This window comes from Rhea pennata, chromosome 8 (genome assembly GCF_028389875.1).
Source record: "Rhea pennata isolate bPtePen1 chromosome 8, bPtePen1.pri, whole genome shotgun sequence".
In the NCBI taxonomy this organism is placed as follows: Eukaryota; Metazoa; Chordata; class Aves; order Rheiformes; family Rheidae; genus Rhea; species Rhea pennata.
Genome location: NC_084670.1, coordinates 11,830,817 through 11,858,295, shown reverse-complemented (window position 1 = coordinate 11,858,295; position 27,479 = coordinate 11,830,817). Strand labels below are relative to the sequence as shown.

The 27,479-nt window shown below is 44.4% G+C and overlaps 1 protein-coding gene across 4 annotated transcripts in view; it reads left to right on the top strand.

Moving 5' to 3' along the window:
- Positions 1–27,479, top strand: part of RNF220 (ring finger protein 220) — a 228,797-nt gene that overhangs the window by 167,332 nt on the left and 33,986 nt on the right. The window contains exons 1-4 of one of the 4 annotated variants that reach the window (XM_062580883.1): positions 4,467–4,642; positions 4,852–4,894; positions 12,651–12,772; positions 13,878–14,010. In XM_062580883.1, coding sequence (XP_062436867.1) covers positions 4,598–4,642; positions 4,852–4,894; positions 12,651–12,772; positions 13,878–14,010 — 343 coding nt within the window. In that variant the 5' untranslated portion in view covers positions 4,467–4,597. Of the gene's footprint in view, positions 1–4,466; positions 4,643–4,851; positions 4,895–12,650; positions 12,773–13,877; positions 14,011–27,479 lie in introns of those variants that run through there. The other 3 variants (XM_062580880.1, XM_062580881.1, XM_062580882.1) reach the window with 3 other exon arrangements.

The following is a 27,479-nucleotide window of genomic DNA, read 5'->3' as shown; positions in this document are numbered from 1 at the left end:
CTTTAAAACTTTGTGGTGGTTTCTGTTACATTATACTCATCACACCTCTAGTTGTGATGACTATGTTTGTCACTACCTAGCCCATGCCACAATAAAACTTTTGAAGAACTGACTTTTCTGTAAAACAGTGAATGATGTCAACCTGTTGCAGGACAAAATTCTCTGTTTCACTGGCCTGCCGCTGCCTAACAAACTGACTCGTGACTCCCACTCAAAAACAGACATAGTTTTGGAGCATCTGTAGTCATGCCAGCATGTTTTATACCCTTGCCAGAAAACACTTTCCACCCAGAGAAGCATCAGGTCTTGACTTGGTGCAATACAGTAAGTTCAGGGAGATGCAGCAGAGGAGACAGAAAAAAGCAGCAGTAGGAGTCCAGTTCTGCTTATAAGTCTATCTGCATTTTTGGGGCATACTGGTTCACTGGACTCCCAACTCATCACACATCCAAACTGTTTGGCTGCAAGCCTGTGCTCACCCACTGGCTTCAGCTAAACTCCAAAAGGCAGCAGATAAAATAGCTGAAGTCTTTAGCATGGAGCCAAGCATGTCTTCACCTGCCATGTGGATGGGCTGGGTGGGCCATGGCTATACTAGCTTGGCCTAAGCCCGTCGCTCTAAATCCTCCAAAGCTTTGCCATGATACACTATGCCTAAGGTCAGGTAGACAAGTTAGGCGTTCCACACTGGCCACTGTCACATGCAAGCGACATGCATGGGCTGTGTTTGGATCTGCAGAGGCAGATGACCAGCACTAGGTGGCTAGCCAAGCAGCCCCAATTAAAGCACGTGTTCTTGAAGATGGCTCCTATTAGCAGATTTGTACGTTTGTTGCCCGTTTTTCTGCCCTCTGTCCTCTTTATTGTTTATCCTACCAAATATGGGCCAGATCTTCCTCTGTCTGCCACATAGTCCAATGTGTAGTGAACTTAAGAGCCTTTGGTTACAATCTGGTGGCACATCTTGCTTTACTCTTGCACATGCTACTTTACGCTTGTATCAATGATGAAACCTAGAGCAAAGTAAAAGAAGCAAACCTTGCAGAAGACACAAGAATGTGCAATTCAGGTAATTCTGGTCTCTTTTCTGCCTCTTTATGAAGGCTGATAAATAGTATTATTCCCAAAAGGATATGGAAGAGATTTTTGCAGTGGCCCCACTTGCTCAAGAACACCCCTCCCTTCTTGTGTCTCCTGACTTCAATCTCTGTGAAATTGGGGCCCTTTGCAGTCCTCTGTTCCTATAAATTTTTATTATGTCATACTTGAGGACAAATATTCGCAGCAGAAGCCCCCTCTATGTGCTGAGTCTAGCTAGACTCTAATGTGTTTTAAGTTTGTGGGTGTATTTTATGGAGGGTTGCAGCCCTTAATGCAAATGTGTAATGGGAGTTGTAAGTCTGCACTGCAGGGAGAAAAGACCTCTGGGGCTTGATTTTCATTTACCCTTATGCTGCTTTATGCTGCTCTGGCAGTGTAAAGGGACCTTAGGGTGGGTGCCAGGGCTGTGTAAAGCCTCAGTGTAGCCTTCATAAAGTCACAGTATGAATGAGAATTTAGTCCTCCTGGCTTAGCAAGCAAAATGCTCGGGAAGCAGAGCAGAAGACTCTCACTGAAACATTAAGAGCTGCAAAATTTAGCTTTCCATATGCAGAGGTGAGCTGGAACTATGAATGTTCCTTATGTTATTTGTGATCTAACAGTAAATATACACTATGTAGGTAAAATTCTAGAATATGATTTACTGGTGTGTAGGTTTTCACAATTCCTATGGCTTGGTTTTCTTAGTCCTCATGCTTACCTACCCTGTGAATATACATGAAGTGAGAAGAAGGAGATTTGTGAACAGGAAGCTATAAAATGCTGGATTGCCCATCATTTGGACTGTGTTCACGTTGTTCCCTGGGCTGCGAGAGGGAGCCACAGTGCCAGCAGTGGGGCAGCCCAAGACATGGGGAGCTGGCTCTCCGTTACCTCCCCTGTGCCCAGTCTGGTTGCTGGAGTTTGGTATGTGGACACTGCTTCAACCAAGGTGACGGAAGCTCATGTGGTGCAGGACATCGTGGTATAGGCTGAGTGGGGGTGCTCCTCCTATATACAGTGCATCCTGTTACCCGGGGCTTTTCCTGTGCTCCATGTAAATATAAAGCCTTTTAGCGTCATTTCTTGTTGGAAAAAGTGGAAAAAGCAACAGCAAATTTTAAGTTGTTCATCATACTGCAAAGATAACATTTCAGGCTCCTCCACTAGGAAGGAGACCACGCTGAGTGGTCAGCTGAGCCTGCAGAATATTTATGGCTGAGTAACATGTGGAGTAAGTATAAATGAAAACCTAAAAACCTTGTCCAGGAAAGCCTCAGCTCCCTCTATTTAAGCCACAAGCACAAGCGTGCATCCTGAAACACAGCTTAAGTAGTTAAGAGTAAAAACAACCAGCAGCAGCTTTCATTTTGCAAGAAAGCACAAGTATGAAAATACATCTACATTTCAACTTGCAGAGAGAGCTGGGATGTACTATGTAAGTGAGCACTGTGCAAGGCTTACAAGCCAGCACCGGAACTTGCTAACTTCCCAAATTCTTCTGACATGGGAAAACAAATCTTTTGTTGTTGTTGTTTTCATTTCCCCTTTATAGAAGGCAGTTTGTCTGATGCCAGACTGGAAACCCAAAATGTAGGTTTGATTCAAACGAAGAAAGCTTGGGGACTATGCAGAGGAGAGGGGGTAACAAATAGGGTTTTTGTTCGTCTAGCAACTGGTCCTACCCAATTTCTAATCCAAGCTCTATCCTACCCCTTTGCTAGTTCCCGAGAGTACTCTACATCTGCTGATGGACAGTGGGAAAAAATTCATTAGTCAGTTTTGATTGAGCACTTTGGTTGAAATGCAGAAAGAAAAAGAGCTGAAGAGCAAATGGGAAGGTGACAGTTCCTCATGACTCAAGCAGGCTGCAGTCACGCAGAAGCAACGAGGCTTTTGGAAACGGATTTTTAATCCATGTCCCTTTTTTTCTAGCGCCGCATTTTGGCAGCATCAGTGTTATCCGTATTTCTGCTGGGGCAGCTGGGCAAAATTACACCATTGACAAAATTACGGCAAAATCATGCTCGGCTTGCCGGGCGCCCCAGCAGCGCTCGCGGCCCTCCCTGCTCAGTGCTGCCGTAAGGCCTTCGCAGCCACGGTGGTTCGTCGCCGAGGGGTATTCCTCAGTGACCTGCCTGTCTCCAGTAATACGGCTAACGCTCCTAACAACACACCAATAAAGCGCGCGTAGGCTTTTTGTATCCAAACGAATGCAGCTGTGGAGATGTTATTACAGGAGGAGTGACCTCCCTCTACCCCCAAGTAATTCCTCCATAACACGCATGTTGCAGCTCTTGCCTTTTCCCAACTGAAGCGGCTTGAAATCTATGAGCAGCTCGTGGGACGCCTCCATCCTGGAAAGAGCTCAGACCGCGCGGATTTGGGTCAGTCCCATCCGGAGGGGTCCGTCATGCCCGTTCCTGTGCCCACGGCCGGCCCTGCCGGCTCCAGCCCAATCACCTGCCTGCCCATGCACACAGGGCACACGATAAAAAGGTCCAGTTAGGGGGGCTGCATTTTTAAAACGTGACAAAACGTAGCTGTGCGCCCCAATTGCACTGGATGCGGTAAGGGTGCAACACAGCAGTACGCGCACGGGTAACGGTGCAGAAAAGTACACACTGAGGAAGGTGTGTTTGAAGGACTTCAAGAGGATTTTCATACGCTGTACAACCTCTGCATTTGGAAGGTCATTTCCAATCCAGCCCCTCAAGGATGGTCGCTCGATTTGACCACAAGCGGACGAGCGTCTCCATCGGGGCTGCTCGCAGCTGTAACATCAAGCCAGGGCCGCGCCCAGTGCCGTGTGGAGGCCGCTCGCCTGCGGGCCCAGGCCCCGGGTGAAGCACACCTGGTGCCTCCTCATTGGCCAGGGGCTGGTCCCCCTGGGCCCTCACTGGCCAGGGGCCTTCGGGTTCAGACACCCCGATCCCTCATTGGGCAGGAAATCTTGGGGTGAGCTTAGCCTCCGGGTCTGGATTGGGCAAGAAACCTTGGTGATACAAATGCCTCTGGGCCCTGATTGGCCAGCTGCATTTGGGCCTGTCATTGGCTGGGGAACTTTAGCATGCAGTTGCCCCAGGGTCCTGATTGGCCTGGTTTCCTTGGGTTCTAGCTGCCCCTTCAGCCCTGATTCGCCAGCTGCCCTTGGGTTCTAGCTGCCCCTTGGCCCTGATTGGCCAGGTGCCCTTTGGGTTCTAATTGCCCCCTGGGCACTGATTGGCCAGGTGCCCTGGGGTTCTAGTTGCCCGCGGGCCCTGATTGGCCGAGGCGCCCCGGGCCCTGCTGCCGCCTGTCGGTTGTCATGGGAACTTCCTCCTCTCGCGCCTCTCCCCGCCGGTTTCCTGGTGAACTTTCACCCGCTCGGCGGCGGGTCACATGACTGGGGCCAACATGGCGGCGGCCGCTGGGGGCTGATCGGCGGCGCCTGCCGGGCCGCGCCGTATCCGCCCGCATCCCCGGCCGCGCGGGGGGGGCCGCCCCGGGGCCGCCGCCCCGCGAGCCGCCCGCGGCTATGCAGAGCGGCAGGAGGGGGCCCGGCGGCGGGGGCCGGGAAGAGGTGGGTGCGGGGGGAGGGGGGGAGCAGGCCCGGGCCCGGGCCCGGGCCCGGGCCCGGGCCCGGGGATGAGCGAGGCGGGGGGGGAGCAGCGGGCCGGGCCGGGCCTTGTTTACCGGGGCGGCGGGGGGGGGCTGCTGCCGTCCGGCGGGAGAGGCCTCCCGGGGGCCGGCGGGCCCTGACGCTTCTCCGCTCTTGTCTCCCCTCTGCAGACCTTCCTGCGGGTGCGAGCGAACAGGCAGACCCGGCTGAATGGTGAGTGCGCGGCGGCGGCTCCGCGGCCCCTGCCGCCCCCTGGGCCCCTCGTCCTGCGCCCCGCGGGGCGAAACTCCCCTGGGCCTGGCCGGGCCGGGCCGCTCGGGCCCCCGGCGGGCCGGCAGCCGCCTCCTGCCATCCCTGAGCGCTGCTGCGCGGGCTCTTGTTTTGGTCACGTTGAGATAAAATCCTGCGAGTTGATCTGTGACTTCCTGGAGGAAATGGTTTTCTCTGCAGGGATTCTAAAAATGACTTTATAAGTAGGCCCTGAGTCTTCTGTTTTAAATTACGTGGCCAGGCTACTGTGTTTTTGTGGATCACATGGCAGAATCAAGGTCTTGTAGTAAACTTTTAAACCAGCAGTCTGAGCATACTTGTGTCTGACGTCATACTGTGTTTTTTCTCTCAGACTCACAGATGCTGGTGTGTTACTTCAGTTCTTTTTATTTCTAGATGTTCAGAACAACAAGTAAACAAGTAGATCCAGGAAGAAGTGTTTTAATATTTAAAAATCAAATAAACCTGAAGTCACTTTATTTTACTGAGATGGATTCCCATCTTTGTGTTTGTAAATCACAAAAAGTTGAAAATATTACACTTTTGTTTACTTGAACAAAATAACTTGAGACTGTTTTCTCGAAGTGCAAAGAAATCAGAACCTATCATTTAAACTGTAACAGTAATATTTTAACTTCAAATTTTATATTGCATGTAGTTGCTGTAGTACAGTTCAGTCAATACTCAGTTGCTCAGGGTATCAGATTTGTTAGTTTTCAACTAACTGCCTTGATAGTTTAACATAACACCAGTGACATTGTGCTGATGCAGTTTATTTAGAAAAGGATAAAGATATTTTAAACAAAATGGCAAAAGATTTGAATGGTACTCATACCAAAACAGTTTGCTTGAATTTGAAGTACTTCATATTTAAGCATGGTCTTAAGCAAATAGAAATATTACTAAGTTACTGGCCCAATATCTTTGTTAGTTAATACATAACTGAATCCAGAACGAGCTTGGAAATTTTTAAATATAAACTCTGAAAGGAAAAAAAACATGTGAACCCTAGAAGGGCTGTTAAGTCATACTGTAAAGAGAAGAGTCTTCCAGTATAAGTAAAGTTTTTGATGATAGCATCCTCTGCTGACCTGGCTCAATAGGGCTTATGCTTCAAATAGGACTTTGGCCCAAAGAAGAGTTGCAGCACGATCTGTGTAGACTGCAAGCTAGGAACCTCTCTTGGGCCCTATTATTGGATATTTTTGTGAACCTAGGCTCCTCACCTACGGGGAGGTTGGCAGTTTTGTACAGCATTTTCAGAGTTTTCTTTGAAACCTTTTTTTCTGTATCTTCTTTGTGGTACAGTGAGCAGAAGTGACAGCTATATTTTAGGTGAGGGCCTTTGGTTGATTTTTATAATGGCATTATAGCTCTGATGTTTCCTGTGCATTCTCTTATACATCCTAGCAAAACTAGGCCCGGAAAGGGACTGGATGTAGAAATGGTTGGCTGAGGTGCTTTGACTTTAGGTTGCAGAGAAGGTCAAACAAGATCAGAATTGGTTCCTTCTGACCTTAGCTTTTTATGACTGATTATTACTATTCGCAGAACATAACCCTTGGTGATGCCTGGTTTGCTCCTATGCTGTTAGATTAGTATCCAGCCAGGTGGCTGGATAGGTTACACAGCTTCTGTCTATGCATATGATTTGATATTTGTGAGCACTGAACTCTGCCTGCTTTCTTGTTTCTTTTTCCACTTGTTCACACTGAAGTAACTTTGTGGTATTCATAAGCTTTGCCACATTATTGTTTAACAGTTATTTAAGCAGTATTGCTCCAGATGGAGAACACTTGAGTGCTTTGGGAAAAAATGCTTATTTGTTTATATCTTGTGTCTTAATGAGCTTCTAATCAATCACACAGTTTTATAGCTTACTCTGTGAGAATGGTTTCCTCATCCTTGTTAGTTTACATTGACAGAAATTATGTAGGACTTGTCCAAAGACATCTGGCTTTTCATTTTGCATTGTCTTATTGAAGCACTGAAGAAACCTGGTAGATTTTTCTTTGACAGACGGTCTACATTTCTTACATCATATTTCATTTGTTTTTATTATGTTATAAAGGTACTTTTCAGTATTACTATAACCAGTTTATCTTGGTGTCTCTGTAAGGCTTCTCCCCAGCTGAGTTCCAGGATCTCTTCTGGAAGCTGACCCACAAGAAAAGGGACCCACAGTGTTTGCTGTTCTCCTAAATCATTCTTGTCTCAAATCTCAGCTGCTCAGTCTTTTCATGCCCAAATCCTGTCAGAATTCCTAGATGTGTTGCATTGTATTATGGAGAAAGGATTGTCCTCTGTGAGCTGCTGTTGGTCTGGCTGCATCATGGTTAGGTCCAATTGTTAAATGACTCACAAGTACCTGACGATCCAGAATTTTAATTCCTTAAATCAAACTCTTTAACTTAAATTGAACTGTAAGTAAGCTGAATGTATTTGTAAGTTCTGATGCTGTTCTGTCTTTAAGTCTCTTGGTTCTGTATTTGTATTTGAAGTTCCTTGTCAGTCTTCATGAGTTAATGCAGCATCTTTCACCTGTGCTAAACTCACTGTACAGATGTTGTGTCCTGGTGAACCTACTAGTATGAGGTGCTGATTCCTGATAAACCCATGCAGTAAAGAAGGCATTTCTTTCATTTGCCTCATTTCCAGTGTTGCCAAACTCAAAGAAATTTTAAGCCACCCCGTAAATTGATGCTTATGGAATTTAACAGTGCAGATCTGCCCAAGTACTCGCTCAAAACTAGAAGCACAAATTTGTACATTAGCATATAGGAACATGCATTCAGTAGGTTAAGTATATGCCAACATGAGAGAATGGTGTCAGATTAAAGGCTGCTGAAAATCAGCTGTGTGGAAGTTTGGCCATGCAAATGTGAAAGCCCAGTGAGACCCTTCTGTGAATTTGGCCCTTAGTGTTCTCTCTCAGGCAGATACCTTATACATAAGGTTTGAAACAGCTTCATTTTTGGCCATCTGTTTTCTTGCTTTAGCTTGTTCCTGAGATGGCTTTTTGTATTCTGCCATTGCTGCCTTTGTTCCCTTGGATCAGATGCTCTTGGATAAGTTGATTGACCAGAGAAGCTTTTTGATAGGTTCAACAAGGTATAACCAGTCCTCAAGACTCTTCTAGTAGATCTGTAGAGAGCAGCTGCTAACTCACCTGCTTGAGTGTCTTTGATTTGAAGTTAGGGGTGTTTATAAAATTTGCATTCTCAGTAGAGCTGCGAAATAGATCCTTGCAAACCTTCTTCTGCAGCTGCCTGAGAAACAGATTCCCATGTTGATGCTAACCCTAAGGCTGCCTCTCTGTGGGCAGATCTCCATGGAGATGGTCACTGTATGGTTTGGTTTTGGACTCAAATCACCACCAGCATGCCATGTGCTTTTGTAGCTGAGGGATGGAGGAGGAATAAAGCTAAATGATTTTCACTGGAAAGGAGACAAAAATGTTTCCATTTAATTTGATTGGCCTGCCATTGCAGGAGTTGCTAATGATGTCTGCATGGGACTCAGGGGACCACTCAAACTGGTGGAGGGAATCATAGGAGGTGTTGCTAGGAACTTAATCATCTCCTTTGCTGTTATAGAGGTTTGCATAGTGTCTACTGCTGGATGCTGTATAAGAGTGCTTCTGAGGTAATTAGAGTGCCCTGTCCTGAAGGTAAGGTTTTGGTTGCTTAAAAACAACCTCATGAGTTTTTTTTTTTTTTTCTCATTAAGTTGCTGGGCTTGAGAGTAACATGATCCTTAAGCATTAATAAGGCTTAGCCTAGATGGGGAGAGCCATTTGTGGAGAAAAGATTCTGTCTTGTCTGCCTATAAGGCAGCAGTGTCTGTGGAAGGGGGCTCAAATGGAAGGGGGTCCAAATGGAAGGAGGAAGGCATTAGGCTTTGAAAACACAGCAGAAAAAAAAAACATTTTGGTTCCTCTCTTGGTGAGAAGCAAGCAACTTCTCACCTTGTGTAGTGAGAAGTATTAGGAAATGACCCAGTATTAGGAAAGGGAAGAGCAGCTTCCCTAGGCAGCAGGGCTTCTGGGAGCTGATCAGAGGCCCTAACTTAGACCCCAGTCTTCCGAGAGAGTCCGGATACTGATTCTTTCTCAGCTCTGTGTGCCTCTTTCTCATTAGTGTGCTGTGGCTGCTTGAACTCTAGGGGTGCTCTTCATGGGTGGAAGCCACCTTCTTCCCAGGGACTTCCAGGTGCTGTGTGGGGAGCCCATTACAGCTGCGGAGAAAGGAGACCATGTCCCACTCCTCTGCTAGAGGAATCTATTAGTCATGTTGCTGGAGTAGCTGCAGGAGGGCAGATACTTGCTTCTCACTTGAGAGGACAAAGTGCTCGATGTTTTAGTGTAACCTGAGGGTATAACACGTGCAGCGGTGCATAGGGTAAAGCCAGTAAAGTACTTCTGTTAAAAGTGAGGCCTCAAAGGTGCTGAAAAGCTCTCTGATGGCCTAATAATAATTATAAATGCTAATAAAAAATAGTGAACTCCTCACCTCCTGGCAGAAGGCTGGAATAATAACTAGAGAGTCTTTGTTTAGTCAGAGATCAAAATGGGGCGGCTTTGTGCAGAAAATCCATCTCCTTGAGCGTGGTCCTCTTCTTGCATCCAGTCCTCTGCTGGCTCTGTTTTTATCTTCCTGAATTACAAGAGGGAATGGCTTTTTTTTCCTCTCCCATGCTCCTGCGACAGGAGTGTGGGGGAGAGGGATTAGTGAGCTAATTAGAAATGATCGCATCTATCAACACTAATTAACAATCCTGTGGTCTCACTTGCATGTTCTTTTGAGCAGTTCCCCTTCGGGACAGCACCACAATCACCCTCTGCCTTTGGGGCCGCTCTGTCCCTTCTGCACTGATTGGAAGTGATAGCTGGTCTGCGTGTCGGGTATGGAAAATGCTGCTCAGGATGTGCTTTCTAGGCTGCCGCTTTCCCTTTCGTTTTCTGCTGTCACCAGGGGCACCCTGGGCCTCCTTGGGCACAACAGTGCTGCTGCTAATGACCACAGAATGAAAATGGCAGGGGGATTTGTTTTCAACACCTCTTCCTTCCAGTGGCTTTTCCACTTGTGGCACTAGGACTTAAAGGACCGTTTCTCTGAGGAACTAAGTGAACCAAGATAGGTGCTGTCTGCTAGATCTTGCATGGAGCTAAAAGAGACTTAGTTTCTGTCCCCAGCTCTACAGTAACATTTCGACAGCAGATCAGGTATTGGTTCTGGCAGATGGTCCCAAGAATGTATCAGGACAGGACCTAAAACTAGTTGCCTTCCTTCTATTACTGTTGTAGTACATAGATTGGATGAGGATGGCAGTAAAAAAGTTAATATTAACAGATTTGCCAAACAAACATGCTTACCTGGATTGATTGACCACATGGAATCCTGAGGTAAGGGAAAAATATGTCTGTAATGAGGACGGAGAAAGCTTTGTTTCCATCTTCCTGCATTTTTCTCTGGTCAGAGAGGCGTTTACTGGAGAATGTTGAAGTTATGTCAGATGCCGGCTTCATCTCCTATTTTTTGCTGGCTCTACAGAGTTAGTGGGAGGAAACAGCTTTCTAAATTTATCTGAAACAATCAAGCTAGAGGATGTGAGTGTTTGGTAAACCAGCACTTCAGAAGTACTGAGGTACAAACAAGAAAAGAGCATGGTTCATTTCTGCTAACTACGTTTAGTAACAGGCTGCAAGATCTTGAAGGAGTGGGGAGGGTTAGGTTTTGGAGGTTTGTGGAGGGTGGGAAGGACAGAGAAAGCATGGCAGATGCACCAGGGGGGCATTGTTTTATTTAAAAGTGGGGCATAATTCATTTGGCCACACAGAAATCAGAAATAACACTTCATAATTAATGTTTGCTTCTGTATTGATTGGAAGTCAAGCAGTTTGCCTTCTGGAGTAGAAACTGGCAGTACAAGGAAAATATCAGGTTTAAGCAGACAAACAGGAAGCTAGCACAATTTGTCACTAGAAATACTCCAGTACCTAAAATATGTGGAGAAAGCAGGTGGGCTATGGGGTTGTCAATATGCTGTACCCAACACAGAAAAGGACTGTGGAGCTGGCATGAGCAAATAAAATTTAGATGATTGCTGAAAGTGGAATGTGCTCACTCAGGAAGGTCTCTGAAATGCCAGGTCTCAAAAAACAGTTTTGTTGTGGTTTCAAGTTACTATCTCGTATTCTAGGAATGTCATGTTTACAGAAGCCTTTCTATGATGCCAAGAATGAAGGCTTATATTTTTGAAGGGAGTGTTTCACAGATCTACCTCTTTCAGTGAGGAAAAGCAATGCCCAGGAAACAATTTGAAGCCTTCTTAATTGTGGAGCATCATAGCGTATTGGGGGTGCAGTGATACAGTATACCCAACCCAGAGAGTCCTGAGTACAGGCAAGTCTCTGTTGGTGTGTTCAGCCAAAACTTCATAACTCACTTGGTGATGTGGATGCCCTTCAGTAAGCCATTGGCAGAAACCTTCCTGTACCTGGTCCTCTTTTTCAGAGCATTCCAACACGTTTCTCTTATTTGTTGGCTGCAGGGAGCTGTTGATCTCTCAGCCTTCAGGCATGAAGGCTTTCAGAGCATGCTGCAGTGCCCGTAATGTCAATAACCATTTCAAGCTAATGCAGCCTTTTTGGTGGTGTCACCTCTCATTATCACATGGGTTTTCCTTGGGCTTTTCCTTGTCTCTCATTCAGAATTTTGACCTTCCTTATTAATTAAACAACAACTTTCCTCCAGCCAGTGATTGAGTTATTCAGTAATACCTGCCTAAAGCCATCATAATAAAGGATAGAAGTTCTTTTTAATGCAAATGATTTGGTTCCAGATGTTTTGATCACATTAGATGATGACTCAAATTAACCAGAGATTGGATTAAGCAACAGGCTACCATGGCTGCTTTTCCTAATCATCATGATTCCTAATATGTCTATATCCCAGAGTATGCACTCAAGAAGGCAGTGCAGTGCCCAGTTCTTCTCTATGCGGCTAGAAAATGATGAAATAAAAATAACAGAGAGCCAGAACCTATCTAGTGTAGGTGCTGCCTTTTTCTCAGCAAGGATCTTTCCTCTCCAGAAATGATATTGTTACTAAGATGCTACTCTTACATGTTCATGCCATTCCAGGAAGGGGTTGTTCAAATTGTGCAAGAGATTGTGTGCTTCTGAAAGCGACTGTTACATAACTTGACCAAGGTTTCTCAGGCAGTGCATCAGCCTTCTAAGGTCTAAGCAAATTCCTCTATAGGAAATAGATAGATGTATTAGTGGATTGGTTTTAGATGTAGAAGGCAAAATCCAGAGCAGGATTCAGTGGCTTGATCACTCAGGTTTGAAGATGATTGCAGGCTTCCAAGAGAAAGTATTTAACCATTTGAACAACTTACCTAGAAATGTGCAACAGCTATTCCATCACCTAGCACTTAAATCAAGAGTAGCTGCCTTTCTGAAATCAGGCTGAACTAAGGTCCAGGTTAATGTAGAATGTGCAAAGTAAAATTCTCTGTGTTTCTTGGGCTGTCAGAGTAGGGAATGGAAATGGGATCTTCTAGTCAAAATCTTACCATTTCTGCCAAGGCTTTATTGTTTACAGAAGGCAGAGCTGAGTACGTAGAGAAGAGTTAATCTACAAACTTGACATGTTTTCCTTTTTTGTTTTGTTTCCCTGGTTTCTCCACGCAGCTCGGATTGGAAAAATGAAACGGAGGAAGCAAGACGAAGGGCAGGTATGTCCCCTCTGCAGCCGGCCTCTGTCAGGATCCGAGGAGGAGATGAGTAGGCATGTGGAACAATGCCTTGCAAAGGTAGAGGCGCAGCAGGATCGCCAGCTGCCATTCCCTTCTCCCTACTCCCAGCTTGGTCTGCAGCTGATCTAACATGGGGCAAAAAGCTAACATTGCTGAGCTTGCAGGCAGTGCTAACTATGTCTGCCTGAGATCTATAGCCACTTTCCTTTGTTTTGAAAGACAGATTATTCTGGATTTTCTCCTGTGTTGCATTAGTAACATTTTTTATTTCATGCACCTTTTCTGTCAATGAAGTCTAAGTTGTCCGTAAAAGTATGGGATATTGAGGTTTTCCTTTTGTAGGACTTCATGCTTTCTGTGTAGTGCAGCAAAAAAGAGTTCTTCCTAATCTCTGTTTTTGACAACATCAGAATTATCTTGCTAGTCAATTTTGTTGTTGTTGTTTTGTAATAGATTGGCATTTTTAAATGTTGCGTGACCACCTCACTCCAGAAAGCATGTGAGAGAGGTCTCAGAGCTAAGCAGAATCAATCCCTTGCCTGTCTTCCCAAAGACAGCAAGGAAGAAGGAGGAACAAACCTTAGGGGGGAGAGAGAGAGAGAGAGTTGTGTCATCGGGCTTTCTGTGCTTGTTTTTCATGAAAAGTCCATAGTGAAGGTAGTAACAAGTTCATTCTTGTTTCCTCAAGAGATGCATGGTTTAAAGGTATCTTCTGATCAGTGTGCCCAAGTAATATGCTCTAGGGGATCATTCCTTCTCAGTTCCTGTAGATGGGAGTTTATGTGCTGTAAATCAAAGGAATTTGTTGTTTCTATAATAGGAAAATTGTGCATGCAAGGTAGGAGAATGCATCCTGAAATGCGTACAAGGATTGTTCTAAGAACTAGAATTTAAATTCCTGTGTATTTAAAAAAGAGAGAGAGAGAGAGAGAGAGAGAGAGAGATATGAACCTTGCCACTTGTTTTGATCTTCAGGATGTCAAGTTCTTCCAGCTCCCACCTATTTTCAAGTTCCGATCACTGGGAATGAGGGAGGGGAGCAGATGCTGCGGTCTGCTCTATACTTAGCTGCCTTGGGAACAGTCCAACTTTTCATCAGTTTTTAACCCCAAAGTGCTATTTCATGCATCTCAACACTCTGCCCCTACTTTACCCTGTGCAGAGAGAAGGTTCATGCATGACTGAGGATGACTCTGTGGACATCGAGAATGAGAATGGCAACCGCTTTGAAGAGTACGAGTGGTGTGGGCAGAAGAGGATACGGGCTACTACTCTCCTGGAGGGAGGATTTCGAGGTGCGCCAGTGTTTTGGGGGCCCATGTGATCCCTTGTGAACCATTCTGCTGTGAAATTTGATCATTGCCTGTCTTTAGAGGGGGGGACTCAGGTTATGTCAGAACCTTGGGTTTTTCCTTTCATAATGGGTGGGATTTTAAGGCTTTACCACAGCGTAAAGTGATTCCAACTTTTTGCTTCTCCAGAACAATGAGAGTCAAAACTTGTGCAAATCTTGAACAAAAGCGTGGCTTTATTTCTTTCTTGAGAAATGTGGCTGAAAAGGGAATGAGTAGGAATGGATAGAATGGGGAGATCATTTGGGGGAAATAGCTTCTTATATGTTACACATAGTAAGAAATACATGGAAATATCTGAGAAGAGGGAAATAGAAATGAAATTGTAAAAATTCCCAGCCTGGAGTGACGAAAGCTGGTGTATCAGCCTCTGGTGATGTATTGAAGGTGACAGCTAAGTCGCTTTAGCACCTGCATAAAATATTAAAGGGCCGGTTGTGCATTTATCACTCCATCCCTTTTAAGGTTGATAAATGAGAATCCAGGAACCTGCTTTGCACCTCCAGTACTGCAAGCCCTTAGGGCTCCCAGACAAACACATTTTATTTTTCCTCCTCCTTTTGCTCCTTCCCCAGTGACGGGGAAATCAGTTACTGAGGAGAGAGTGAGTTATGGCAAAATTTGACCTCTTGTGAGCTTTATTGGTGAATGTAATTTTAGCTAGAAACCTGGCCCCTTTCTTACACTCAGCCCTTTGGCCTCGAAGAGGAGGATTTACTAAACTGTTCTTTGGCATGAACCTCTGGCACTAAGAGTCTCTTGCAAGCAATTCACGTAGCGCATGCCTAATGAAAGGAGGTATGCTGGCTCCCTCCGTTCAATAAAGAGGATGGGATGCGATCTCTTCCTATATCAGCTTGGATTTTAATTTAAAATATCTCAAGGGGAAAGGCTACTAGGTAAGGGAGTTGGACTTAAAAGCCCGTGTGTGCTCAGTGACAGTCTGGCACCTGGCACTCCTGATCTGCCCTCACCTTCCCCTAAAATTAAATTGTAGCTAGGGAGTAGCAGAGCAGATGATCAGGAAGCACAGAGGTGAAGAAGCAGTTTCTCTGTGTTGTTAAGGCTAGTTAGTGAAGCTTGTGATGTTCACTTCTTGTCTTTAGCCTTCATTTTCCTAACTTTTTCTGTGCTAAAAAAGAATAGTGTCTGTATGTGGTTCTAGTTGGACTGTGCAGTGCTTTAAACTTTTCTTCGGCTGCGTAATTATTACAATCGGTTGCCATGAGCGTGGGGTGTCTGTATGTATGGCCTCTGTCGTTGTCACTGCTTCTGTTAGATCCTCCTCTTAGTCCTGATAAACAAAAGCTGCTCAGTTCATTCCTGCACCTCTCTGAGCATTTGCAGTTTCTTCCTTTGCCCCCCCCCCAAATATCTGAATTTTTGAGGAGAACATGATCTTTAACTTCCCCTGATGTCAACATTATGCTGACTTCGCTTGATTAATATTCCCTTTTTTAATTAATTCATTGAATTGTGATCTGAACTTTTCGTTCTGAACCAGCCATGTGGACATTGTCTTTCAAATGAGACTCCAGGTTGGCAAAGTGTGCGTAATTGATGTGATGAGGCTGTGTAAATATAGGGTGCTTGCTCCTTGTTACTTTTTCTTCTGTGTTTAATTGGAATTTTCAAATTTGTTAAAGTTTGCATTATATAAGTAGTCTGCTTTCCTCCCTCAGAGGTTAGTCAGATTCTAGCAGTATCAGCGCCGTAATCTTCCCTGCTAGAGGACTGCACCAAAACCACATGCATAGACACTTAGTTCTGTATTTGATAGAAATAGTCTTGCTTCCTTCAGGAAGTACAAGGTCCCCCTCTTCTTCCCTTTTTGAGACCCTTATGATACCTTCAAGAGTGGTTATATGGGCAACCAGAAGAGGAGGGAGCCAGAGGACTAGGAGAAGACAGGAGCGCAGCTCTGGACACTGTTCTAAACCCCCTGGTAATTACCTGTGGTGGGAAGGCCCCTTTGCGGTTCTCATCTTTTCTCTAGCTCCTGGCACTCAGGTTTCCTCAGTCAGACCTGCTCTGTGCACTCTCAGGTAAACTTAAGGTGACAGTCGTCTTCCTTTGTCTGCCAGTGTTGGCTCTTTACTTATTTTCGGGACAGAATTCTTAGTTTACAACCCTGAAGCACAGTACAACATTTTTGGAGATGGTCTCTGAAGCTTAAAACTGCTTTATCTGGAGTTGGCAAGACCCTCATTAACCCTTCTCGTCTGGGGCTGGGTTTGGCTCTGTTCCCTTTACTGTGAAGGAGCAGTGATGTGGAAATCAAATGTCTTTTTTAATGCTAGCAGCCTTTGTCAGGCTTCATGGAAGTCACCATTGTCTAAAGAGGTGACATGGGGAAATATTTAAAACCAGAGGGGAGAATAGATGTCCATGTATCTCACCAATTTCTGTTTTAATTGTGTGTTGTTCTGAGCAGGTGTCTCAGCTAGGTGTTGAGGGGAGCAGGAAACTGGCCAGTTTGTCACATGAGTCAGTTTAGGCCATTGGGCAGCATTTTGGAAGCAACTCAAACTTAACACAGATTCTATTTTTTTTTTTTGTCATTTTTGGTTAATGGGTAAAGTTCATGTTACTCTCAAGGTGAAGATCCTGTTAGATTCTCAGGTGTGGTGGAGTGTTGGGAGATTGTTTGAGGTTTTTTATTTTATTTTTGAAAAAGAAAAAGGTCAGGGGAATGAATAACCCTACTAAGATTTTTCTGGAATAAGTCTAATACTTAGAATAAAACTGTCACTTATGTGGTTCCTAGGATGAAGGTTTCATGCTTCCAGAACTGTTGGAGGGACTGTTCACCTCTCTGACCTGAGGGGCTGTTTTAGAAGGTGGAGTTTGTCTTCTGTGTTGACATTGCAGTTGCAAATCCTCAGTCAGGTCTAGTGCAGCAGATCCAAAGCATGCCCTCCTGTCTGCCACAGCTTGATATACTTGAGACAGCAGGTAGAGAGAACAGGAGAGGGTGGTAAGTAGGTGTACGATATGACTAGGAAGTGCCAAGTGAGTTTGATGTAGGGACTCATTCAGGAATTACTCGGTACTTTTAACTGTTGTTCTTACTTCATAAAGCATCATTTGCTATTGCTTAATTTGTTGCCCAAAACTGGAAGAGTGCAGGCTGTAAATGAAGATTATTAACAATTTTAGAGGATTAGGGTTACTTTATTTTAGAGGAGATTCTACTTAGAGTAGGGATCTGTCCTTCTTAGTGGGAGAGTTTTGTTTTCTTCTGTTCCATTTTAGTTTGGGAGGAGTGCAAGGCTACCAGCATGAAATATGTGCCTAGTTTTGTTTTAATCAAACTCTTTCTTCTAAGTAGAAAGTTTTGCAGAAATCTAAATAAAACATTTCCCTATCTCAGAACTGTGTCACAAGACTAGAATTTCTCTTGAATCACCTGAGTATTCAATAACCATCTATCCCTGTGCCTCAGGTTAGTGAGGTAAGGTTCTGGTAAAAGGCTTCTTCTGTCTCCAGTGTTTTTTGTTGCAGGGATTATTTCATGCAGTCTTTGTCTAATGAGCTTCATGCCATCCTCTGTTTAGGAAGCCAAGAAGACTTTGCAAGTGAAAGCATCAAGTGTGTTTTTTTTTTCCCCTCCTAAACATTCAACATATTTGTAGCAATTCTTCTGTTCCTCTCCAGAATGGATGCAAGTTACCTCAGTGTTTACACTGTAAGGTTATCCCTTTAAGAATTCCTGAGGGAAGTTCAAAAGGGTTTTTTTTTCTTTGAAAGATTCAGTGTCTCTTTTTGTGTGCATGTCTCTCCCTTGAAAGAAGGGAAAGGGAGGGGGGAGTGAAAAAAAAAGTGCTTTATCTGAAAAGAATCGCATCAGCTTCGCGTTGATAGAAGCCACTGTCATCTCCTAAACGGCTTAGCACAGTCAAAAGGCAAGAAGACTTAAAACAGTGTCTTACACAGGGATCGATGGGTGGAACACATAACTGGTAACTGCAAAAAAAAAAAAAAATCGGGGGGAGAGATAACGGTAATGATTGGATTGAGGGAAGCTTGGGGGAGGCTTGTTCTTTGTAACACAGCTTCAAAGGTGTCTGGACTGGTGCCTAAGCAAACTACCCTGTGAAGTCGCTGCCTCTGTAGGTCTAGGGAAGGAGAAGGTGGGGGCATGCTTGCACCCTTCTCTTTCTTAGCAGATGGGACAAAGTAGATTAGTAAATGTCAGGTTAGTAGCTCCCTTCTACTGTTTTACATTTGAGGAGAGATTTTTGTCAGCAAGTCTCTTGCCGTTCCTTCTGGGAAAGCTGTTCCTCCGGGATCGGGAAGGAGGCAAGCAGCGGATGGGAGCGGTTGGGGATATTGGGCGGCGGGTGGGGGGACGGGATGTCAGTTTATCGATCGCACCTCAGTCAGGAGAGCTGCAGGCGCAGTGCTCTGAGCACGAGCGGCAGCGTGCTTAATGTGATTGAAAGGCAGTTAAAATGGCGGTGACCTTTTCAGGGGGAATTAGATTGCCTGCCAAGAGTGGTTAGAGGGAGTGATAACGCCAGCTTGAGGAAGCTGTCCAGTCTGCTTCAAAGGGAGAGAGACAGAGACAGGGAAAGCAAGCTAGCAGCAAGTACCATTTAAACGGCGAACCGCACGGTCTGATAGAACAGGGATTGCTGTCCTCTTTAGATATGAAAGGACTGAAGAATTGTAGCTAAGTTCTCTCCACGCTCACAGTCCTCCTTCTCCCCTCCATCTTCCCCACCGAAAAGCCTTCCTCTTTGGTGGCACTGTAGCAAGCTCTTCACCATTGCTCTTGTGGGTTTCTCTTCCTTCAGCAGATCAGTTGCCTTGAAAATAACATAGAAGAGGGAAAGACTTTGAATGCGTTAAAATGGGAAGCAGGGCATTTTCAGGGAAGGATACTTTCTTAGAAAGATCCAGATGACAAGGATTTGACTGAGATAGGTTGTGAGACTCTTCAAGAAACACGCAGGGATTACTTAACCTAAAGTTGCTCTTTATTTTTTTCATGCTGCTCTCCTCCTCTAAGATAGCAGAGGGCTCCATGCATTCATTTGTGGCTTTAGCAATGGCAAAGAACAGAACCAGTTAGCATATACAAAGAGGGACTCAGTAAAGCCTTATAAGCTGTAACAAACTATAGTCATCCCAGGGTGCCCATTTGCATTGGATCTCATGTCATGTGCAATTAGGGCAGCTGCTTGGAAAGGGGGACTTTATTAAAATGTCTAAAAGTTTCCAGCAGATGGCTGCAGTCCTGCTGCCAGCTTTCTATCTCTGCAGAATCAAGATGTGATTCAGTTTGAGCAGTAAATGCTGTAGGCCAACCTTTTTCCTGCATAGGTCAGCTTGTCCAGGAGAGAGTGTTATGGCAATAGCTATATGCTCTTCTTTGTGTTCCTTCTAAATATCTCTTACAGTAGAACCATGCTCATAGGCGTGAGGTCCTGTCCTCTAAAACTTAGGTAGAAGCTTTTCAGTTCTACTGCCTCAGTAGCACAGTGACTTTGCATGCGGTAACTGCCTGGGCATGTTTATAGAAGCTACCTGAGAGCTCAAATAAGGAGGAAGTATTTTCAATTGCATTTCTTGGTGCATTTTATGAACATTAAACTGTACAGCATAACTTCACAAAATGCTTTTCTGATACATATGTGGGAAACTGAAGCGCAGAAAAGCAACTTCCCAAAGTTAGTGGTACAAAGTTAGTGGGAAAGCTGGAGTAGAGCCTTAAATGCTTGCTCTAGAAGTCTACCTAGCAGTCAGCTGTGCTCTCTTTCAGACAATATAACTGGCTAAGCAAGAAAGCTTCTGAAGACAATGAGGTTTTCCATCTTTTCATGATAGAAGGTTAAAGCAGCATTTAAGGTTGTACCAAAAAGAGAGGATAAACTGATCCACTGAAATTTGGCAAAAGCATTTCTACAGAACAGTAGAAGTGTGACTTCTAAGAGGTTATGCAGGAAATAAAAGATGTCACTTGCATATAACATACAAATTTCTGTATTTCTCAGGTGCTTATTTTATGGCTTGCCCTCTGTTTAGAGGGCCGCCAGGTCCCGAAGCACTTGTGTGCCTTACCTCAGCCCGTGTGTAAAATGATGGTAATCCTGGTAATTCCTCCATTGCTGAAGGACAGTACTTTGTATTTGTCCAGTGAAGTAGCCCAGGCTTGATGTTTGCACCTCTCTCCTTTAAGAGCGAGTGTTGTTCGTAAGGTGGTACTTGACCTAAAAATGCTGGGAGATCAATTTATATAAATTATAACATATAATAAATGGTCAGATGGGCTATACCTGCCCATTTCTCCATAGGCCACATTCATGTATAGAAGTTGAGTTCTGTGGCTAATAAATGTCTTTTGGATATTATACTATAAATTAATATCAGAAGTTGACTTTAACGAGCAGGACAAGCAGATGAAAACAATACATGATTTAAAATAAATTTTAGAAAATCTAGCTCGCATACAAAGGCTGTCATAAACCACTGATTGATACTATCATGCATGTTTAATAATTTGCTAACACTTCAAGCAATGATGACTTTATTCATTTTGGAACACAGAATATAATCATCAGAACTCTGCAAAGTTAAAAGCACAAACTTACACACACACACCCCACACACACACACAAACTCAGTGCTTATAAACATTAAAAGTCAAGATTGTTAATATTACATTTTTCAGGCATTCTGATTTAATTTTACCACATTTAAAAATCTAAGAACATAAATTTCATGCTCAGACTGCCAGAAAGATTTAGTTGAAAGGAGCACAATCAACTGAATCTTGATTTACGTAATGCTGACAGTCACTCTAACCAGAAAAAGATTTTGTGTAGGAAGAAGAGGGATTCTCTCCATTTGACAGTATTATGTATAGTCCTTGAGGAAGGAAAAGGGGTGCCTGTCACCCAGCAACAGAGGAAGGAGAAAAAAATTAATTAAAAAGAAAACATAAAATACAGTTGTAAAACCATGAAAATTGGCAGGGGGAGTAAGGGAGCAGGTAGAGCACCCAAAACTGCTCATTTTTTTGAGATTGACTGGATTTCAAGTTGACAGCATCCCTTTTAAACTTCAATTTTCCTAGATCTCCGACATGCTGTATGAGATCTTCCAGTCCCATCTGCTGTGTTTGCTGAGTTGCTCTCTCCAATCCATTTTTCTAGTGCTCTTTCCGCTTTGAAAGTCCCAGGCTTTAAGACAGTCATTTGACTCCCCACCCCCCAAGCATCTGCAGTTTTGCTAGAACTGCAGCCTAGTTCTTGGCAACTCAGGTCAAACTTCAGCCTTAAGCACCAAGTAGTTGATTGACGTGATTTTAATAGCATTTTAGAATACAGTTGTTAAGTCAGGGGCAGTGAGATTTTTCTAAAGGAGAAGGGAGCACGGGTCTCGATGGCTTTAAACAGCTCCTGTCTCCGCGTGTCGTCTCTTATACTTGGCGGTGAAACGCATTATCGAGTAGTGCCCGGAAAGTGGCTAACTGCGTTTGACACACGCCAACTCCCTGCCTCCACACTGGATAATTGCATTGTCAACTGTTCAGCAAAGTGGCAGGTGACACTGCAGCCGGATTGATTGTCCTAGTATGGAGGCTCCGAAGACTGTCAGCTACCCAATCGATAGAGTTTACACAAGACACCGTGACTGCATCTGTAACTAATTTCAGTTTGAAACTCGCAGGATGCGGCTGCCCCTGTTTCCTGGTTTGTGTTCTCATTCGCTTGCATCCTTTCCCTGGACTAGCAAGTTGCTTCCCTGCTGAAAGCAGAGCTTTATTTCTTATTTTGGAGCTGGAAGTGAAGAAATCAATGATGTGTTTTGTGGTTTCAGAGTTGAGGGCATTACAGCACATGGCTAACTAGCAGCTTCAGTTTTGCAATCAATAGCCTGATCAATTGATTAAATTAACACTGATTTTTCTTTCTTCTTTCCAGCCTAGCAAAGAATTAGTTTGGGAAGAGCATATGGGTATGGCCTGTGAAATTTAGGCCTTGGATTTTTTTCAGTTGTTGACTGTCTTTCCCCCTCAAACACAATCTCTGCGCTCATCGTTATTTAAAGCAAACTGCACCGAGGCCCGCTGCTGGCAACAGTGTGCTGCGAGCCCGGGTGTCGCTTTCAGCTGCTCACCAGCCTTGCTGCTTCACGCTTGGCTGCCTTAGAAAAGTCGTCCTCCTAGCTCTGCTGTGCTGCTTTATTATTGGCAAAGTTGCGACATTCCTGTGATCCCTGTCAGTGGTGCTTATTGATCCAGTGATGTGAATCTGCTTAGTGATTCAAGATTACTTTAATTCTCCCTCTTCCTTTTTTGTTTGTTTCCACCCTCTCCCTAGGGGAACAAAAGCTTTCAGATCCACCTTTCTCTGACTGTGGAAAATGAGCCATAGCTGCAAAGAGTGTGGCTGTGCTGCTGCGTTTGTACTTCAGCTTTAGGTTTTGAAGAGCAGCTTTTGAGGCAGATGCGACACTGTTCTCACCTTCGTGCATCCCACTGCCGCGAAGCTCTAGGAGGCAACTGTGCATGAATGGCCGTTCTGGATCAGCCCTTTGGGTCCAAGTGCATTTTTCTGTCTCCAACCAAGATCTGCACCTGATGCATTATACAGAGGCATAAGAAAAATCTCAGGAATACTCCTAGCCAGTTCCTCTCTGCTGTGAGGGGATGGGAAGCCTCTTCCTTGAACCTTGCAGCAGCTGGCTTTTATCCTGTATAGTGGAGCTTGCCTGACATTTGTTCAGCATGTTGCTGCAAAATGATGTTAATGGTCATAAAATTATATGGCCCTTTCTTTAAAGGCAGCTGTTCCTCTGATCTGTTGGATGCTTACAGTGATCTTTGCTAAGATGCTGGTAAGCAGTCAGGTCTCTGGCAGCTTGTTTCTGCCTCTGTGGGGGCTAATAGATGACCTCAGATTGGCACATCTGCTGTTTCAGGTGTTCAGTGTAATGACACAGCTGGGTGTCAGTTTTCCAGGTAAATCACTGTTTTACTTGAAATGGATCTGGCTCCAAAGAAACAAAACGCTTGTCCTGCAAAAGCAGCATTTCATGGCCTCTAAATGTAAATTTTTCTGGCAACAGGCTGTGAAAGTCACTAGAAGAAATCTTCTACATCTCTGTATGCGTTAGAGAAGAAGGGGGAGCAGTTTGATTGTCCAGAAATGTTTGGGGAAATGTTACTAATCTGGAGAAAGACTGCTATTCAGGATGGGCTCATTCTCAGCTCTTCTCTTATTTTCAAGGATCCCTAATGGCTTTTTCTTTCTTCCCAAGCAACCATTTAAAATAAAACAGCATCCGTGCCATCTTGTCCTCTTAGTACTAGTTTGGGATACTTTAGCAGCTGATGAAATAAACCCAGTTTAGAGCCATTCTCAGGAAGCGTGTGTGGCCTGGCCGTGTGTCTGCATAAACTACTTTTATTGCCCTCATTGTTTTTACTCTCCAAGAAGCCAGTGACATTTTGTTAAGAAAATAGAGTGAACGTGCTGATAAGGGAGGTTTTGCAAAAGGGGGTTACTGTTACTGCAACGAGTGTTATTAGCAAAGGCTACAGTTCTGGAGATTTACAGGAAGCTTGTTTTTTTCCTTCCTGAACATGTGTAAATTACCTGTGAGCAACATGAAAGCCTCTTCTCAGCCTCTTTCCAGACCCCAGGAAAGCTACACCCTCCTGAGGTAGATTTGGATTTAGACCCACTTATGGAACTTCTAGTAAAAATCCAGAATTTCATATGTTCCTGATACAGGTTCAAACATCTCTTCCTTGGGGGACAAACAGGAGAAATACTATGAGTAGGTGAGTTTGATCCTCTGTGTGAGCAGCATCTAGTAGCTACAGCCATAATGGTGCCACAAATAATAATACTGTTTTTTCTAGTTATGTTCCTCAGTCATCTTTAACCTGATTCTTAAGCACATACAAAACAACTGGCCCCAAAACTGGCTTATTTGTTCAGAAAGGAAGTGCGCAGTTGAGATGGTGCAGGATAGGTCTTTGCTTTTCCAGCTGTGCTAATGAAAGTTGGCCGTAGTTGTTTGGGTCCACACTAGAATGGTTGTGTTATCTTTCCACTCCTGAGACTGCCAGTCTCCATGTGATCTCATGTGTATACAAGAGCTGACAGTGCTGCCAACACCTGAAGCAGCATATGTTGTCGCTTTGACCATCTGCCGCTGAACGTGATGGAGAGAGGGGGGAGACTTGAATGGGAGGCACTTTTATCTGTTCTGTTCTGTGAACCTGCTTATATATCATGTTAATGTCTCCAGATCTTAGCTTGAGCTGGCATTCACTCAAGATATGTTGAGATGACCTGTCATCTGGGGGATGGCACAAGGAAGTGAGATTTGAGAAGCAGTGCAGAGGTCAGAGAGGATGCTTAGGTATAGGGGACAGCTTAGGAGAAAGCAAAGTGCTATCAGAACTTACGCAAAAGGGAAGAAAAGGGTTTCTGATGAGATTTATCTCCTGCCATTATTAATCTGTATGTGGAAGAAAGTGGGAAATATTACCCAGTCTCCTTCAAGCTCAGCTGATTCCTCTAAGCTGTCAGTGCTTGCAGCCTGGCGGTGGCTCAGAGGTATATGAATTTTATTTTTTTGCTTTTCAAAGATCTGCATCCGTAATTCAGAAATACTGTTGCTTGTGTGGATTGCTTGTACCAGAAATTTTCAGAAACTAACTTGAATTGGTGCTCAGGCAGCCTACTCTGAGACCAGCCCAAGCAAAGCTGTGTACACAGTGCTGGAGGGTTGCGAGCGCTTTAGGTAAGTGATCTTGATAGGTACATTCTGATTGATGGGGGAGTTTGTCTCCCAAACTGTCACAGGGTTTATAGAGGTGCCACTCAATACCAGTGCTGGAATTGCTTGTCAGAGCACCTGGCTACAAGAGCAATGGGGATTGGAGACAGAGCTGTAACTTTGTTTCTTCTCTGCTTAATGGCCCCTGCATCTGACCTACCTGCTCACTCCTGTTTGTCTGGACCTTAAGGAGGCAGCTGGGATTAAGACTGTCAGAGAATTGTGCTGCTTTAGCATTGGGATTGCTAACTGTATCAGGACTGGCAGCGTAGAACAGGCAGTTGCCTTCAACCAAATGTACAATAAGAACAAAAAAAAACATTTCAGCAAGCAAAGAGAAAAGGTATGGAAGAGTCTGCATTGTTTGGTTTTATCTGAAAGTAGCATTTTCAAATACACATGTGGAGTTATGTTCTTTAGGCCTTAAGTGACACTCCTTGTGAGACTTGCCGCTGCTTCTATGAATAACAGCCTCAGGATCATGTCTCTTGTGAATTCCTAGGTCAAACTTGCAACTTAACATTCAGTTGTTGAATTTGACTTTATTAATGTATTGGGATAAAGTTCTAGTCCTGAGCATTGCCCTCTGGAGAGCGGCATTGGTTTTAGAGGTCTGCTCTGGGCAGCACTGCTGATGGCAGTGAATTACTGCATGGCCTTCAGTGCTGAGCCTGCTGGAGGAACCCATCTACTGCTCCGAGAGTGTTCAACTGAATTGCAGATCACCTGGGTGTCATAGTAGGGGGTCTTCTGGAGGCTCCCATTCTCCTCTAATGGTTCTGAAACAATGCCACTGTGAAGTGTGCTTTATTCACACAGCACCCTCTGTGCTCCATTTCACATTTTACTTCTGGCAACATACACCATAGGCATGAGGTGGAAGTTTGGAGCCTTCTTTACACTTGGGCTGAGTTAGTGAGAAGCAGGTGTGATCCTGTCCAGCCTTCCTTGCATTTAGTGGCTCTCTTAATCCATTTATAACAGCACTTGTCCAGAAATCTGGTTTGAATGAGCATGAGATGAATGAATAATGTCAAGCAGTTCAGACGTCAAATATTTGAACAGCTGCGTGGATGTTTTCACTGGCTTTGTGCAGGGAAGCAACACCAGGAAGTCAGACGAGGAGAGTCAGGTTGAAACTGTGGCACCAAACCCCAGCCCATTGGAACTGGCCTCAAAATCCATCAGTGCGTCAGATGAAATGGTGTTAGAGGCATCTGTGACTGAATGTTCATTCTACAGGCTGGCTCTCACCTGAGCTTTACATCCTTCGCTTTGTTGTTCTCCTGAAGGCAGTGGCACTACCAGGATTTATGAATCTTTTGATTCACATAGGGAACATATTTGTGGCCTGAGAGTCCCCCTATTTGGTTAGGAAAGAAAATTTGCCGTTCTCCTGCAGCACATCTTAACCTATGAACTTCTGTGTGCCCTCCTCTCTGGTTGGAATGCTGCTGTATCAGATTGTTCTAGTGTGTATTTGGCATCGTAACATAAACTGACTGTCCAAACTCTTCCTCTGTGCCCTCTGTGTATTCAGTGGAAGGGATAATGCTCTGTTGGGAGTGCAGTCGTTCCTACTGCAGTTAGGTTCTGCAAATGGGCTGCACTAGTATTATCATTATAGATTTAAAAGGGATTTTCTTAAGTACAAAGATTTTGAGAGCAAGGACGTGAGGATTCTGAAGTCAAAGTGCCTTAAAATTTGTGAATTGTATCATAGTAAGCAGATTTTCTGTTCTTAAGCTCTGACCATAAACCACTAGTTGGCTTGAGTGACTTAGAAACAAAATTGATGGAAAGATGCAGGTTTCCTGTGTGCTTGGCATCCTTGCAGACAGAGGGATGCAGGGAGTGATCCCATTTACATTCAGTCTTTTGACCCCTTGCTCCCCCCAGGCACTTGTTCCAAGTATTCATTATCTGGCTAACATTCATATCACCTACGGGACTGGCCAAGGCACAGCTCCAGCTTTGCATGATTTGTGTTTCCCACATCTTCAAAAGAAAAATGAAGACCTGTGTGTCCAGAGTTTATAGCCTTTGAGAAGTGATGGGCTAAAGTAATGCCAGGTTCAGAGGATGGTGTTACTGCAGGTTAAATGCCATGCCTGTAAATTACTACTCTATCGCCCACTGTGACTTCTCAGGCAGCTTTGAGAGACTATCCAGCTTCTTTGACAGGTCTCTCTTAGTACTCTAAATCTTCTCCCAAACATTGTGATGAACTGAAGGATTCAAGATTTACTAGATAAGCCATTGTAGCAAGAGAAGGCAGCTCATGACATATGTTGGCTGGCAGCATGCAGTCAGTACATGAAACACTTTATATGGGATCTGATAGGAGAAGGTTGCCCTGACGACACTGCCAACTTGACCTACGAGTATGACTCCTGTACTACCTGAAGCAGAAGGTAGATGCTGCAATGTCAATGCTACTTTTGTTAGCTCCGGTAAGAATTAAGGCTGGCAATTACTTTGAGGTAAAAAGTAGTTTATGCTTCTAGGGAAAAGTTATCCTTAAAATCATTGTCGTGCTGTGGTGATCACTTGTTAAGGACCTTCTTTGGATCCAGAGAAGAGAAATATCAAATCCATATAAACAAATT